The sequence below is a fragment of the Ursus maritimus genome, unplaced genomic scaffold, assembly GCF_017311325.1.
Source record: "Ursus maritimus isolate PB19 unplaced genomic scaffold, ASM1731132v1 scaffold_18, whole genome shotgun sequence".
Lineage (NCBI taxonomy): Eukaryota > Metazoa > Chordata > Mammalia > Carnivora > Ursidae > Ursus > Ursus maritimus.
The window spans coordinates 57,788,075-57,806,184 of NW_024424230.1; the positions used below are offsets into that span (position 1 = coordinate 57,788,075).

Below are 18,110 nucleotides of genomic sequence, written 5' to 3' on the forward strand. Positions count from 1 at the left end.
TTATAATTTTTATTGCATTACAATGGCTTCTAAAAAGAATTGTGACAAAGCCTAAAATATTTATTAGCTGATCCTTGATACAAAAAAATGTTTTCAAGGTCGTTCTGAATATTATCTGTATTTCCCATCATCAGTCTCTAGATGGCAGGAAAGATCCTTAAGCTAGGGGGAGGGGAGTTATTGGCATATTGAAGATATTTACATTTCCAATTAAATCACCCCCCAAAAGTCAGCCCTTCCAACAGCACAAAACATTTTTTCTATGCATGTTCAATAAGCCAAACATTAAATCTCCAAAAGAAACCAAAGGATTCATTTAGTCTAAACTACTGTCTGTACTGAAATCTAGCATTTATTCACTCCTGCCTAAAATAAATAAATATTACATAAATCTGCACCATTAAAGAGGCTTCTCAGGTATAACCAACACATGAAATTGTAATACATTTATAGTGTACAATGTGATGATTTGATATACATGTACATTGTGAAATGATTACTTCAATCTAGTTAATTAACATACCAATGACTTCTCATAATTACTTTTTTTTGGTGAAACTGCTTAAGATCTATTCTCTTAACAAATTTCAAGTATATGATATACAATACTATTAGCTATAGGGAGCTTGCTGCACATTAGATCTTCATAATTTATTTACCTCATAAGTGAGTTTGTATCTTTTTACCAACCTCTCTTCCTTCCTCCCCACGTCACCCCGGCAACCACTTTCCTACTGTTTCTATGAGTTGACTCTTTTGTTTAGATTCCATATGTAAGTGGACAAGTCTGTCTGATTTATTTCTTTAGCAGAATGCCCCCAAGTTTCATCACGTTATCATGAAGGGCAAGGTTTCCTTCTTTTTTAAGGCCGAATAATATTTCATTGTGTTTATATACAGATACATGTATGTATGTACATATACACGACATCTTCGTTATCCATTCATCTGTCAGTGAGCCCTTAGCTTGTTTCCATATTGCGTTTCTTCAGTTTTAATGTGTCTGTAACATTCTTCTCTTTATAGGCTGAATGTTTACTTGTTAAGCGTCCGGATTATGCCAACTGGGTTTAGAATTAGGTTGTAAGTGTGTTGAGTACTAACTTGTTTTAGTGGTTTCAGAACTTGAATTTTTTTTCTAGCATTGTGTAGACACAGCTACAAACTAGACAGATTTTATGCATGAATCAATAAAATCAAGGTGAGGAGGTCCAGACACACATTGCTGCTTCATATTTACTATCACATGAAAACCAGATGAAGATCCCCTGAAAGAAGGATGCAAATCTATATCATCAGGATGATAATATTTCTCATGTTCTTTTCAGTTGCAGGTTCTCATTTCTCAACAAGAGGACAAAAAGCACCTACACCACTTCCCAGACACATCAGAGACAACGATGCTGGCACTGCTTTCATCCCCCTCACATTCTCTCCCGTCATTTCTCCCCCACTCTCTTTTTTCTGTAACTTCTGGTTATAGATTTTTCCACGGAAACAGAAAGTTAAAACAGGACAACGGATAACCCAATGTCAATCATACATTTTCCTGTATGCCCACACAACAATCATGCACCTAAGAATTAACAACGATTCTATACAATCAGCTAATAACGAATGAATGCTGAAATTTACCCCCTTTAACCTCAAAATATCTTTTAGAGATTCGTGGTTGAACCAGGATGTAATCTAGAGTCAGGCTTCACATCTGTTTGCTGGGTTTCCCCAGTTCTCCTTTAAACTAGAACAGTCGGTCCCCTTGCTGCCTCTACACACACTTCTTTTTATGATGCTGAGTGTTTTAGAGATCAGATCATTTCTCTTATAGTATTTACATTCTGTATTTCTCTGATTGTTTTCCTGGGGAGTCATTATTTTTCTCGCCTTTATCTATTACTGTCAATCAGGGGTTAGGTCTAAAAGTTCAACAATATGATGCCATATACTTCATATTGCATCATATCACAAGTGTGAAATGTTGAGCTATCCCACTTTGGGTAGTACTAGTTTAATCAACTGGTTGTGATGCTGATCACCATTACAAAAGTTTAATTTTCCCTTTGCCATTGCCAAATAATCAGCAAGATTATACGTTGTCATTCTGCAAACATGGTTTAGCCCAACAACTTTTTCAAGTAATGGTTTCAGTTTGCAATGAGAATCAGTATTTCATTAAGAACCGAGATGTAGTAATTTTCTAATTATTATTCCTTCCCCTTTTATTAGCTGGTGTTATCCTGTAAAGGTGGGTTTTGTCTCATCAACTGAGAATCACCTAGAGTTCCTTCTAGAAAGTCAAAGTAAATGCTGGATTCTTTACCTTTAATTCCCATTTTTCAAAGTAAGGAGTTGGTGTAATAGTCGTCTTCAATTGAAGCAAATTAGTTCTCTCTCTCTCTCTTCATGAATTCATGCATTTTTATTTTTATATTTTTATAATCAATTCATTATCATATTTTGCTCTCTTTGGCCTGTGAGAGCATCTTCCAGCTGGATGCTTTAACACTTTTTTTAAATTCTTTGATGTAAAATGTTCTTCTGTGATCTCTTTCCACAGCTGTGACCTAACAGCAGCCTCCCCTCTCTCCATGTTCTAGCAGCACTTCCATCTGAAAAGACCTTCTACTTCCTTCTAGACTTTGTCATTCAATAACTTGAAAGTGCTAGATTGCTTCCCCCACCTCGCCAAACCTTTGCTGAGAGCATCAACTGGAACTGGGAAGAACCCCTGCAAATTCAAACAAGATCAAAAAGGAGGGCTAGTAGCTCCCCTTGAAATGCCTTCACCATTTCTCTTACCTTGCATAGTAGTCATTGGGCGGAACTGCTTCTTGGAAGAATTGGAACTGGTATAAATAAAGTCCAATCAAGTGCCCCGCCGTGAAAATCGCCAGCAGAACACAGAGACAGCTGAATAGCAACGGATCGAATGTGCGGCACCAGGACCACCAGGTGCACAGACCCAAAAACACAAAGAAGTACACAGATGAGGTCAAAGATGGCAACATCATACCTAAGGAAGAAGAGACACAGTCATGACAACTTGCCCGGAACCGGGAAATCATTTACCACTCAGGAACTGTAACTCTTAGAGATTATACACATTTCCTTCACATGCTTTCAGGAATGGATCAAGCTATTAAAATATGAATCACATTTTATTTATAAAATCAGAACTTATGCTGTTTTTGTTGTGATAAAAATTCTATTAAAGTGATATTTGTAAGTATAGGCAAACATAAGATGATGAAGAAATTCTTCCCATGGTGTTTGAGCAGAGTAAATATCTACTTTTCATAAAATAGAATTTAGCATATTTGCTTGCCTATTTCCATCTTTCTACTCCTCCCCCCCAGTTTTTCAGGAATACTTGTATGTCCGTTCCAACTTTCCCTGCTATCATTTTTATAATAACTTACTTTTTTTTTTTTTGGTTAAGTAGGTTCCGTAACAATATTACATCTGTGGCCAAGGCCCACTAAAACTTTGCCCTACCCAACAAAAGTTGATCTACACTATTGCCACAAAGGGGTACATAAAATGAGGTAATTCTTTGACAGGCATTTAAAAACGTTTGTGGGGGGCATTTTGAAATGACTCTTCGTTAAAATATTGGGATATATTTCTCGAGAAAGTCTATTCTCTTTCACGCTTTTTAATTTTACTATTAAAAAAAACAGTCATGTTGTTTCACCTCCTGCAATCTCAACGACGAGGTATGGACTAAAATTCACAGCAGCTCTGGAGCAGCTGCCAACAGCGCGATGGAAGGAGGGAGAAGATGGAGATAACGTTACTATGGAACAAGTGGTCCACAGCCAAGATTTAAAGGAAGTGAGTGTCTGTGCTGCAAGATTACAATCTGAGGAAGAAAAATAGTATATCCTGGAGAGTTCAATTAAGATTACTAATGACCCAGTGTAAACAGACGAGTTTTCAGAAGGCGCACAGTGGCTCTGGAGGGGAACCCCAACTTTGTTCATCAGAGCCCATTGCCCTTCGTGGGCCCTGGGGGAGAAGAGTGGTTTTTCGGATCTACACCTAAAACATGACATCACTTCAGATATAGGAAAAGATGGCTTTACGGAGGTTGACAGAAACCAACTAAAAACACAAACGCTAGAAGTGAACAGGAAAAATGATTGCCATGTGTGTGCTGTGTACATGTGGCCAGTTTTCCAGCATCTACACTTATGAGTTTGGTGTCACAAACCAGAATTGTTTCTATCTGTATTTTCTCCTCAGCCATGTCTTTCCTTCTTCGCCCAAGTGCTACCACCTGTGCTCCATCCAATGCCGGAAATGCTCACCTGATGAACCGAGTAAAATCGTCACCACGACTTTTCCAGCGGTGGTGATCATGTTGCCGATAAACTCCTTAAGCTTGGAGGCCACAGAGGCAAGTCTGCGGAACATTTTTAATTTTGTGCTCTCTTCCACCTCGCCTTCAACACCGTCCCCTTCATCTAAATCCTCTTCATAGATCAGTGCCTCTTCTGGATCTATTTTTTCTCCTCCAGCCTAAATAAAGAAGAAACAGAAAACACTGCAGTCCAGAACTCTGCCTCTCCACCCAGCAGATTATATGGTTTGTAATTTATGGGTCAGTCAGTGAGGTGAACTTCACAAACCAGAGGAAAAATGCAGACAACCACTTATGTCCCCCCAGGTCTCTGACAGTGCTTGTGAAAGCCCAAGTCACTTGGATCTTTCCCGAAGAAGTAAACAGGAAAGGTCACCAATCACAGGGCCCTGAAGAGCATGTTGTCTGAGCCACATGAACTCATTTCCTATAGGCAGAAGAAGAAACTGAAACATCTATCAAAATTTTAACTTTCATCAATCTGGGTTCGGTTTCACACATTTATAGTTTGCCACCAAGGCGATAGGTAGTTTGAGGAAAGTATCCATGCCTTTAACCAAAAGGGTGAGTCCAATCAGTAGTTATGAAATCCCTTTTCTTTCTGAAGTAAATTTTGTCCACTATTTTAGTGTTTCCTGGCCATGGGATGGTGAGTGGTCCTGGGTTACTTGACTAGATACATAGTCACTTCCTATTTTATCCTTTTAAAAAATGATATACTGGTTCGATCCTGAATGATTCAGCACCCCAGTACTATCATCAGAGATTTAGGGAAGAAACGCATGGGCAGAATAAATACATATTTCTATGCATTATCTTAAACTGGGTATACAAGGTGTTTTTGTCTGTTTCGTTTTTAAAGAATACATCAAAAGGTTCAGGGTTTTTTTTTTTAAGTTCTTAGAAATATAAGCCATCACTTTAAGACAAAAGTTATTTCAGATGCGTGAGGTTTTGTTTGCATTTGCCTCTAGGCTGGCCGTCTTCTCTTGAGCCCAATTGAAAAGCTTGCACTGGCTGCAGAGCCAGGAGGGTCTTTAGGCCCAGTTTAGACGTTTCTTTAGGGCTTAAAGAGTACAGACCAGCCTCTCCATTTTTCCCATTTTAAAGCCTTTTCCTTGATCCACTTAGTTCAGATATTTAAATTAATATTCACCAATGGTAACGGAACCTCTAACTATGCCCATGTGCACTAAAGGAAGCCAGCATAGGAAGGCTGATATGAAGTTCAAGTTAGTCCTGAGTGGCCTTGAGAACTTAGAGATCTTCTCTTTGCCTAGAAGGGCTCAGGCCACCCATAACTTATGCTATTGCTGAAGCAAAGGGTACAGGATACACACTCACCCTCTACACCACACACACAAATTTAATCTCGGGCCTATTCAAGTCTATATACCCAAACTGGGTTCAGCTGTATTCCATCATGACACATTTGCATCTTTTCCTGAAGGAAAGGAATGTCTCATCCTTATTCATGAAGATTTCTCTATAGATTCAGGGCCTAGCGTGTGCTAATATCTCATAAGAGATGCAGTGATAAACATGTAAGCAAGTAGAAAATTAACAAGCTGAATATCTCACAGTAACAAATGCTAGTCAGAGAATTAAAATAGGGTGATGTGACTGTGAGTGGCAGGATGGCTATTTTAGATTCTGAGGTCAGGAGAGGCTCTCTGAGGAGGTGACATTTAAGCCAAGATCTGAATGTCATAGTCACCAGCCATGTGAAAATCCTCATGAAGAACATTCCAGATGGAGGGAAGAGCTGGTGAAAGTCTCCATGGTATGTTCAGAAAGAAGGCACATGATCCCTGACATACATCCTCTTCCACCAATTCACTCTACCCATTGTCAGCTGATAAGCCCACTTACTACTTCACTGAGAGAAGGGGGGTTAACCCAGGGCTGGCACCTCAGCCTATCAGCCCAAAGTTCACCTGTGCAGCAGGCACTCGGGCGCCCCTGTCCTGTGACTGTGGATGAACTACATGCCCTGAGACACCAGGGAGAATGACGGTCCCAGCCACCCTCCCCTTTCCCCTGTATTACCTCATGCTCCCTTTCTCCCATATCTCCCCATCAATCAAAAAACATGCCTCACCATCTCCAGCCCACACCCCTTCCAACCCACATTTGCCAAAGTGACTCTCCAAGAGTTGGCTAAAAACATGGCATCACTTCCCCTATGCCTCGTTTCCCTTGAACTCACTCTAACAGGAGTTTGATCGCCAATCACTGCACATAGTGAGGGCTATGATGTGGTCTGTTTCACATGGTGATGCCAAGGGACACCGCAGCTAGGAGGCTATTGCTGTGATCACAGAGCTGAGGAGAGGTTCATGTCTTTGCAGTTTGTCTTAAAGGTCAAGTCAGCAGAACTTGTCAGTAAATTTGATGTGGAAGGAGGAGGGACAGAGAAGAAGCAAAGACAATTCCTGTATTTTTGTCATTATTGAGGAGATGGGAATAAGGAAGGGTGGAGCAGGTTGGGGAATTCCGTTCTGAGATGCCCTTCAGGCTTTCTTGTTGGAGATGTTCCAAGGGCAGCCAGCACAGGAATTTGGAGGGCTGGGGGAGGTGGAAACTGGAGAGGTCTATCTGAAGTTCAGTGGTGGAGAGATGGTTTCTAAAGTCAGGGGTCTGATGAAATTACCTGGAGAGAATACAGAGCTTGCCCTCCTCTCAGGCGCTACCACACCTGGAACCAGTCTGTCTATCCAGCCTTATCCTCATCTTCACCTAGAAGTACTCCCTGCAGGCAACCACATGGGGGAACCTAGAGTCCACAGGCTCCCTTGGCCGTGGGACATGCTTGGAATGTGTCCTTGACTGTGAGATCCCCTCCCAAGCTCTTAAGGCCCCAAGGTTCCATACCAGCTCTTCCTTTCCACCTGCTCTGGCTCCCCCAAGAGTTTCTGTGGGGACCCATCCCGTGAACCTATTGCTATGGTGCCCACACTGCCATCCACATACAAACCATCTGTTCATGGGGCATGTGTTGCTTAATTTCCTCCTCACAACAGGGCGACACATAAAAATCCTCTCTGAGAAAGAAAGTTTGGCCAAAACCTTCAGTCACCGTACTTGAAAAAGGAGACATGGAGAAACAACACAGCTAGAGCTGCCTGGGTCCCATTCAGAAACACACTCCTAACTTTCATAATAAATGGCTCATTATTCAACTGTAGAATTGCTACGGATATAGATTAAATCAAATAAAGTTCTCTGGTCAAGAACTTTTGTGAGGTTAGACAAATGCATTTCCTTGACCTCTCTTGGGCAGGACTGGGGCCCCTGTGCCTTTTATAAACATACCACTGTACTTGAGGGTTTTAGCATTTTTGTACCGGAATCCCTGGGGCCCTCAGTTGGAAACGCTTTCTAAACCTGCCAAGCTGAGAAGAAGCCGAAAGTGAGCCAGGTTGGCCTCTGTGAGCCCCTACTGTCCAGGCTGGGGCCAGAACTGCCATTAGTCACGTCAGGCCTGCTTTTTAACAGGCAGGCTTTCTCCCCCTAAATGATTCGTGTGGTGAAGTATAAACACGAATCCTCTGGAACAGCGTCCACTCGCTCAGATGTATTTACTAACAAGCAACGTTGCTCGTGGGAGCTGTAATCTCTCCTGGCACTGGAACGCAACCGGACTCTGGCCTTGAAACTAAGGAGGAGTAGCTATAAATGAAGATATAATTCCCTTGATTCCAGAGTGATCTTACACATTAAAAAGAGAACACTTCATAGTTTAGAAAGGTAAAAAAAAAAAAAAATCCATGTTATTACTGCCCATGTCAACATCTAAAACTTATTTGAAGACACGTAAATCCTTCGACTTGACTTTGGTAAAACTTCCCCACTTCAAACGTGCCAACATGTATTCCCGTAGTACATCTGGGATCAACTGCATGCAAGGCCAAGCTTCTCTGAACCTAGGTCAGGGTCTGAGCGCCAAGCAGCCGCTGCATCTCACCCCACAGCTGCGTCCCCATGCTCGGCACACAGCAGTCATTCCCGCACAATCCGGACAGTCAAGACACAAGTTAGCCTTAGTGGAATGCAAACATCCATTTTTCTTTAGTTCCGAGTACTCAAAGATTCAACCTGGGTTGGGGTAGGTCCTAGAGATCACCTGGGAATCGTTAAGAGGGCAGGTATCTAGCCTCACCTCAAACCTCCTAAATGAGGAATTCTGGGAGCGAATCTCAGGCATCCCTATGACCACAGAGCTGCCCTAAATGATTTTGAGGCAGCCAATGTAGAATCCACGCACAGGCTGCCATCCGCCGGATCAACGGACTCCTTGCTCGGCATGGAGCATGGACCAGGCAAAACTGTAAACATTGTGTTGGAATCATTCACTAGGCAGACTCCCTGAATTAGAAAATACATCGAAGTAAATAATCTGTGGACCCTCCTTCCAATTTCAGTCAACCTTTACGTGTTAGCCCGTAACTTCTCATCAGATGAATCCACTTTCTTCTTTGTGGCTAAAACCACCCTATTAAAAACATTTCGAGGGAGTGTATCAGAGTCACAAACAAACAATCTGGAGGCAAAGGGAACCTTTTTCTAAAGTGTCATGAGTTGTTTATTCATTGTTTATTATTAAAAGTTAACAATTTATCTTTGCAGAATGGGTTCATCTCAACAGAAGAGCCCAAGGAAGGAAAAGGCAAGTGCGGTGCCTCACTGCACGAGACAAACCATAGGCACCATGCTGTCTGAGGAAGGAAGCAGAGCGAGCGCCTCGCCTGTGTGACATCACTGTATGTTATGTAAGCCCAACGGGACAGCATCGTACGGATAAACAAATATTTCATCCTACGGCCACACTTGTATTAGGAAGATTATCTTTCCAAACTTGCAAGAGCAGTGGAGCTTGGTGCCACCACCCACATCCCCCTGCCTCCAGGACACTGATTCCATAGCTCTGCGATGGACCCTGCATCAGAACCTCCAAAAAGGTCCCAGGTCAAATCGCCAAGTTAGAGATTGCACCAATCTTTGCAAGTCACCTGAAACATTTGAAAGGGAAATGAACAATAATGGAGGGCAGCCAAATCGGATTGACCATTATTTTAAAGGTTTATATCTCTAGGGTTTATTTTAAAAAAATCACTTAATGGCATACCATAAAACCAAGTCGGTATTGAAACACACACACACACACACACACACACACACACACACACACACACACACACACACACACACCCTGATGCCATCTACTCAGTTTGTCTCTGATTAGAGAGATTATTACTAACCAGGGACCATCCATCCATTTCCTCCTATAAGAAACAGCTGAGTTTAGCACTTCTGACACACCCAGTGCTCCCTCTAGAAATAAAGAATTCAGGGAGTGATAACAAAGCAGCACTTTGAGGGCACGCAACCCTTCCTGTTGCTCCAAAATTTCCTGAAAGATTCAGGACCCATATAATACCTTCTGATGGACTGAGGTGCAAAGAAAATGCATGTCTTTGTTACTAAAATGTTCAAAGGCTGAGCCCTGCTCTAGCTGCTCTGAAATCCACAGCGTTCCATCCCGTCCTCCACTCCCATTTTTCCCTCCCCTCAGAACTTTTCCTGAGCCTGAGCTCTGCTCTGAGCACCATGCCAGGCCCAGGGTGGGAATTTGCCCTGGGATCCCAGAGGTTTGCACTCACTCAGAGGAAATAAACCAAGTATATATAACTGTTTATAAAGTGAGAATATAAAACCCTGATTACAGGGATTTGGAATACCCAATTCCAGTTATTCCCAAAGCAAACATGATGGGGGAAAAAAAGGACAAATGTCCTGGAAAGCAAAGCAAAATATGTTAACTTTCAAAATGTTAGATATTCGTGTTCGCCCATGCTGGCACATAGTAGGTACTGAATAAATAAGCGTACCCATGGATAAATACCCATCCTTCTCTGCAGTTACAGCAAGGAGAGATCACTCAAGACAGGTGTGTGGGTTTGCCCTGGCCCTGCCAAATCCTCTGATAGTCTGGGGGAGAAGCAGTTCTTTGCAGATAATCCTGGCCCTGGGCTGACCCCTTACAGTTTGCTGCTTTAGTTTTATACTTTGGATTGCTTTGTACAAGCCTCCATATTAATCAGTCAGTGCTTAACCAATTAACTTGATAGGTACATAAGCATCACTATGTGTGCAATCTCAGGTTACTTTGCTAACAAGATTTGCTGCAACAGAGAACAAGACGGATGGGATCCTTTCCCTCACTGAGCTTAGACTTTAGTGAGGGAGATAGAAAACAAATAACAACAACAAAAAGTAGTATGTAGAATAATTACAGAGTGTGATAAATGTTCTGGATATAACAAGACAGAGACCAGGGAATAATGTGGGCCGGTGCACGGTGAAGGACTCTGTGGGAAAGAGGTCACCCAATGAAGGAGGAGAAACTAGCCATGAATGAGCAGGGAGTGAACTGCATGGCAGAAGGGAAAGAGCTATTGGGTTGTGGGCACCAAGACACACAGAGAAGGAGCGGGACAGAGCCCAGAAGAGGGTATGGAGGCAGGAAGTGCATGGCCCTCAGGTTAGGAGCCTGAATTTGGTTCTCATTTAATGAGAATCCAATGAGGTGTTTTACCCAAGGAAGTGACAATAGTTTGATTTATAATTTTACAAGGATAATCAGGATAAGGCAGAGAGTGTGGTAGCAGAGGAACAGGGTGAGAACAGAGGCTGGAGGTGGGGAGGTCCAGCTGTAGCTTATTCCGTGGTCTGGTTGAGAGGTGGGATGAGGACTGTGGCAGGAGAGACAGAGAAAGGTGATGTTAGACAAAATGTCAAGGTAGCGCCCTAGGACTTGTTGATGATAACGGGTAAGGGATCCAAGGAATCAAGGGTCTTAGCAGGGCTCGGGGCTCTGGCAACAGGGTGAACAGTGATCCTGTGAACTTGGGTGGGCAGTCAGCAGGAAAGCTGGGTGCAGAGAGGAGTGGGAGATCTAGCTCCTGTCCTCAAACACATGCCACCAATACGCTGAAAGAAACATGGGGAATTAAATGACATTAAGTTGGTGACAATTCCATCTCAGTGTTTACAGCTTCGAGAAGGACGGATAGCACCACCGCCCTCACAGGAGTGAGGGAGAGGCAGACCCTCTGGAACAGGTGCAGGTGGCAGGAGTGGGGCCCACAGGTTCCCCCCCATGCACGTGTGCCTAACCATGTTACCCTTGCTGAAGGGACACGGGGCTCTGCAATCTCCCAAACAAGTTTCCCTTGTGGGTGTCTTGTTGTTATTTGCAATTCAAATGTGCAATATCGCCTGTCAAATATACCAAGGACAGAATAAAATATTCTGAGAATTTCTGAAAACATTGACCCAGACATACTGAGAAGGGTAAAAGTCTACTTCGGAGCTTTGATTTTCTTTAAAAAATAAAGCAAAGAATAGGCACACACTGTTAAATGTTGTTGAATGAATGAATAAATGGGAGAGAAATGAAGGTATATTTAATTTGGAATGGTTTTATTTTAATAATGTATAAGTATGTGAGCTGCCTTCCTAATTGCTTATTCTTTCCTTTATTTTTATGACCGGTCACATATTCAAGTCCAGGCTAGGCAAAGTTCACACAATTAACATACTGTCCATCATGTAACGTCCCTGAGTTTCTACATGATAAAGTGGGTATGCTCTCCAGGTGTGTTTCTCTCAGAGGAAAGGATGAGAGGGACTCCATGCTCTCACCTTGTGTCCAGGGAGATGTAGCTGAAAGACAGTGAACTTGTCTCTGTGATACTTATCCTGAAGCTCATTCTGTAAATACTGAGCTTTCCTGAGGCTTTTTGAAGACAACAGGCCAATGATTTCCTCCATTTAAAAACTTTCTCTTTATTTAAACTAATAGCATCTAAAATCACCACAATTAAAGATTCCCCCAAACTGTAAATGTGTTTAACTCAGAGAAGACAGACCCAGTGAGCTGCATTTTGGGGGACATACGACAGTAAACTCTTGCCTAGTACCTGAGAATGACCTTGAGAGGCAGCAAAAGCCATGGAGCTCAAGGCTGGTAGGATAAGTGGGTAGTTGCCCCGCTTCCCACTCTACTGAATGCTGCCATGTTTCAGTCGATAGTGTCTGCGTGCCTGAAAAGGCAGGATCTAGAAAACTTAAAACAGGTGATTTTGGACTAAATCTCAGGTGGGATGCTGAATGCCTTATTAGAAGGTGAAAGTTAAAAGATGGATTTCTTTCATTCTTTGTTTCTTGCTCTTCAAAAAAAAAAGAAGAGTAACTTCAAGAACCTCAAAGCTGAAACTTGAGGCCCACTGGTCATTTTATGTGCCGAAATGCAGATGCTGTAGGAGTCTAATGGACATTAGATATTAGAAAGGAGGGTATAGGTTTTAAGGCTCAGAATGAATTTCCAAACATTAGCAGGATCCAAATGTTGCATCCCTGCATTTTTAACAGATGGTGGATGCTTATACTGAAATATTATTTTTATGCTTCATATTTGATTTGTCAGACTAATTTAAGCAGACCAAGTCATGACTAAAATTCCTATTTGAATAAACATTTAGTTTCTCATAAATTTGGATTAATAATATATTAGAATACTATTTGCTTTCGAAAAAAATAAAGTCTGAAATCTCATTAAATAGCTAGAAAGAGCTAGTAGTACAGAAATATACAAGAAAACAGCAGTTTGGTGAAATTGCAAAGTGTTTCATTGCACAGGTGGTCTTACAGATGTGTCAGTCCAAAGAGAACCTTTTTTGGCACTTGAGGAATTGGCTCCCTTACTGAGGTCTGTTCTCAGGACAATGCAAGATTCTCTGTAACAATGCAATAAATACCAGGGCAGATCCTCCCACCCGCTGACTCCCCCTGGGGCTTTTTGCCAGTAATCCAGGGATTTGCAATGCCCTTTAAAACCACAAATTTGAGCCTCCTTATCAAGTTGAGCAAGATTAGAAAAGACTCTGAGTCTTCTTCAGGGATTAGTTGCTAGTTTAAAACAATGCTGAATTTGAAAAGAAATTCTTGCAGGCACCAATGGATTAGTTTTGCCATTTCTCCACTGAGACAAATGAAAGAAGAAACAATGCCAGCAAACACTATTCTTTCAAAGGATCCTGAAAAACCAAACATTCTACAGTGCAAATGTCAAGATTTATAAAAGGGAGGAAATATGTTGGGACCTTCCAAAACAGTATAAATTCTCCTACGTATTTTGGCCATGTGCTTCTATTCTTTTCAGACTCGAGCCAGACTGTTCACATGTACGAAATATTTCCTTGTAGATTCATCTCAGAAGATTCACCCACCAGCCTGTTCCTCCCCGGTCACCTGGGGGGATGGAATGCACTAAGAGAATGGAAATTAAGATCTAAATGCGGCCAAAATACATCTAAATGGGAAGAAATTCAACCTTATAATAATGATATTGAGTATTTCTCAAAGCCCCAAATAAATAATATTTAGAATGTCTATCATCTTTTTGTTATTTTTAAATAATGTGATTAATAATACAGAGAGTACAGATATTTAAACGGATTTCAATTGGAAGAGAGGTACCATAAGTCTATCTTTGAGAACTGGGTGAAATCAAAAAGGAAACATGATTTTAGAACTAATTCATGTGATGGTTCCGTGCTTTCTTCTTCACCAGATGTGTGACCTTAACCATAACCTGAAATCCGTTAACTTCCATCAGTCAATGTAGGCTTCCCTAGTCCTATGGTAAAAAAGCATTTGTCCTTGGTGACAGAAGTTCATTTTATAAGAAGCTTTGTAATTCTTTATGGCTGTCTGTGATATACAGCACAAAAGGGACTCCCTTACTGAGTGGTTTGGCTTCAAAGTCACCACCCAACTTTACTTTCTATCATTCTAAGGGGACTCTGAATTTGTAACAGCTCTAGGACCTCTCCAATTGGAGAAGAGCAAGCAAGGTGAGGAGAGCAAGTAGCAATTCATTAAGCAACCCAATGAGCAGGCACTGCGCTAGGTGTGTTTTGATGTTTCATTTAGTGCTTACAGCAACTCCATGATGTAGGATTATGATCATTCTCATTTTGCAGAAGAAAGAGAATAAACAAGTTTCTCAACATCACACAGCCACTGTTAGTAGCTTCCACATCCGCCTACAGACTCTGTCTACTCAATTTACAATAGATATCTTTTATCCTCTATTTATAATATGAGGATAACTGAAAAACAATCTTGCCTTTACAACTAATAGTAATGAAAAATCCTAAGTCTGGAGAGTTTGTGGGTTTACTTTCACCAAATTTGGACAATTTTTGGCAATAATTATCAAAGCCAGATGATTTTCAAAACTGTAACTATTATAAATTGAAGTTCAAATGTAAAACTAGAAATTAAAATTTTAACTTTATCTCAAAATTGTAAAGCCAACAAGAAGAAAAGGCACTTTCATAGTCTTAACCCATTTTAAGGCACTGACAAGTGCTGCATAGTTTGTAGACATAAGGCAAGATAGGGTTAGTTGCTCCGTTGCTATAATTGCTTTTTTACACCAAGCACCTATTAACATTTGCCTTAAAAATAGCAGGATATTGATATGCAATGTGATCAATGTGATTGTGTATTTTTTACCCATAATGATTTTTGGCAGTAATATCATTTCTAGTTTGTATAGATTTGTTGAATTATATCCTCACTTTATTGTTTTGTTTTTATTAACTATACTAGGCAATTTGCTACTTATTTGTGAGGCACATAGGTCATTTGCCATAACTGAGAATTGTCTTCCTTGATTCCTTTGTGATTACCATTCTCAAAGTAAGTGATTTCAATTAACTTCAGTTTTTCAGGTAAAAGTTCTTGCCAAAACTTCTGAGTAAAAACATTTGGTAGCTGTGTCTTGTGCCAACTGTGCAGAGTAAGTCTTTTTAGTAATTTTTCTTTGTAAATTTCATCTTTCAATTACCAAATCAATCACTTTTTAAATCGATGTCACTGAAACTCACATAACAAAGTACAGTCATTAGAACAGAGCAGTGTTCAGAAACAGGTCTAGGAACAGTGATGAGCTGTCTGCCTTGCTCTCACACATTGAGTGAGATCTGACGTGCTCCCTGAGTCTCCGAAACTCTTTCTGCTAAAACACACAGCTAAAAATTAACAGTTTCCTCATTATTGTTATATTTTTCCAATTCCTACACTTTTCCAAAGGTATATATTTTTTTTCTCTGGAATACTTTAAAATAACTTGATCAAAATATGCTAACACAAGCCCACTCTGAAGAGCAAGGTACAGAGGCCAGAAAGCCTCCCTTCAGGGAGGAATTACTTTTTTTTGTCCTAGAACTACCAGGTGTTACTTCTTCTCTAAATGTTTTGTAATAACTAAGGTATCTAGACAATGGGCCACAATATTATGAATTTGAAAGGTCAACCATCTGAGATAATATTAGATGAGAGTGAAAAGAACACTGGGTCAGGATGAATGCCTCATGAAGGGCAGCCCTCATATTGCTTGAACTGGCTCCTCATGGCCAAGGTGTGGATGGCTAATGCCTAACCATCAGAACTACAACAGGGGCTGTGCAACGTAACAGAAGCCAAGCACCCCAAAGCTTAAGTGCTATGCACATTTCACTCGTACACGACTTATTACAAGGTTCAAGGCCCTCAGAAATCAAAGAAGGAGGATAGAGGCATGAAATCAGATTTACCAATTCTTCATTTTCAAACTCCGAGTTATACTGTGCCGCTTCTTCTGTTACTGGTTTCTGAACAATGTTTCTGCAGACGAGCCAGATGGTCAGACTAGCAATGAACATCCCGATATCAGGCACGAACACTCTGATCCCATTGCCAGCATCAGCTCCCTTTAAGCTATGGAGGGAAAAAAAAAGAGGGGGTGGGAGGAAATTTAGTTGTTTTTCTCTTTCTATGGTGACACTATCTTCAAATATGTCTGTATCTCCTTAATGAATTTTAAAAAAGCAATACTCAGTGTCTGCCTAGAAGGTACAGGAAAGGTTTTCATCAAACTCAAAGTCTTCTGTAATCTGCTGAGATTCAGGAAGTCACCAGGGTTTCACTGGAGTTTCAGAAATATTATAAAGACTCCTAAACCAATCCTCACTTCTAAAACACGCTAATGAACTATACTGTCATTAAATAAGCCACATGTGCAGTAAAGACACAGGTGTCAGCAATCTAGCTGAAGCAGTTAAAAACTAGACAATACTAGCAGCCAGGAGATATTTTACCTTAGATGTAAATCAAAGCTGGAGGGAAAACAGGGAAAATCTTACAGCAATCCTTGAAAGCAGGACCTCTTCGTTATTTTGAATATGGAGTTGATTTTGTTTTCCATACTGTTCCAAGAAAGGCACACCTAGTAGGTTTCTTCTTTTAATCTTGGAGAATGGATGGTGAACTTGGAATTGGAAGATTTGGGTTCAAGTGTAAGCCTGACACTGACAAGCGGCATTCCACTGAGGGGCTTTCCATGGCCATTTGTTCTCCTCCGTGCCAAAGAGGTATACTCTTTGCCTTCTTTATCTCATCTGAGTCAAATGCAAGTGACTCAACGTTTATCAGAGATAAAACTTGTTTAGGGGCTAAGCATGTGTGTGATCAAATACATACTAGATTCATTAATGTATACATTATATATTTTGACAAAAACATAAAATATAATAAACAGCAAGTCCCCCATTGCCTAGATATAACCACTGTTAACATTTATTAAATTAAAGCATTGTTAATAATATCTACCACTAACTGAGCAATTGCTCTGTGTTAAGAACTTGATACCTATTATTTCATCCAACCAACTACCATATAAAGTTAGGCATTATTATTAATCCTCCTTTTACATATGAAAAAAAGCAAAACAAAACAAAACTACAGCTCCAAAAAGTAAAATTATTTCCCTAAAGTCACACAGATACAGAGAGAGCAGAATATGTATACTCAAGCTCCCTTTAGGTCTGAATGTTTTCGACCACTGCAGTCTCATGAATGTACCTGCCTGGCTTTCCTTTCCAAGCTTCCTCTGTGCCTCAAAACGCATATTGAGAGTTTACAAAACTAAGCTCATATCTTACCTATTGTTTTAAAAATGATTCGTTCGTTTGATATATCACTAGTAATTTTACAACTCACTGATGATTTTTAAACATCACCACGTTCATGAGCAGATAGCATGTAACTATTCCACTATTGTTGTACATTTAGAATGTTTCCATTTATGTTACATATAATAATATGTAAAAGTTAAAACTTAATTACGTAAAGAGTCTAGGGAAAAGTTTTCAGACCAGTCTAATGTGCTTTTTAAAAAAATGGTCTGGAAGAGAGCATGCCCCACATAAGCTTCGCTTTTTATAAATGGCTCTAAACCCTTCTGAACAGAGAAGCATGAAAGTGGGAAGAGATCCCACTATCTCCATAAATGAAGCAAACATCATTGTGTCAGAGGTATTAAAAACACTGCAAATTCCATTCATTTGGGGTAAGAGGAAGAGAACTCAATTAAGAAAATTTCATCCAAACTACACTTACAACAATGAAATCTAATGATTGATTTTATCACAGGACAAAGGTAGAAGTTTGTGGTGGACTTTTAAAGTGATCAAACAGAGCAAGCAAAAATTAGTACCATTACAGTGAGAAGAAAGAGGGGATCTAGGAGAGAGGCCAGAACATAAAGGCCAGGCTCTGGTGGGTGTTTGCTGTGTGGGGCTAAGATCAGGAGAGCTGCTAGGCCTAATCAGGTGGATTTAGGGGAATAGGTTAT

The 18,110-nt window shown here is 40.6% G+C and overlaps 1 protein-coding gene across 1 annotated transcript in view; it reads right to left on the minus strand.

Moving 5' to 3' along the window:
• The window catches only part of PIEZO2 (piezo type mechanosensitive ion channel component 2), a 441,880-nt gene that overhangs the window by 167,599 nt on the left and 256,171 nt on the right, over window positions 1-18,110 (minus strand). The window contains exons 5-7 of the mRNA XM_040632733.1: window positions 16,033-16,195; window positions 4,311-4,521; window positions 2,800-3,013 (exon numbers count right to left, since the gene is read on the minus strand). Coding sequence (XP_040488667.1) covers window positions 2,800-3,013; window positions 4,311-4,521; window positions 16,033-16,195 — 588 coding nt within the window. The remainder of the gene's footprint in view (window positions 1-2,799; window positions 3,014-4,310; window positions 4,522-16,032; window positions 16,196-18,110) is intronic.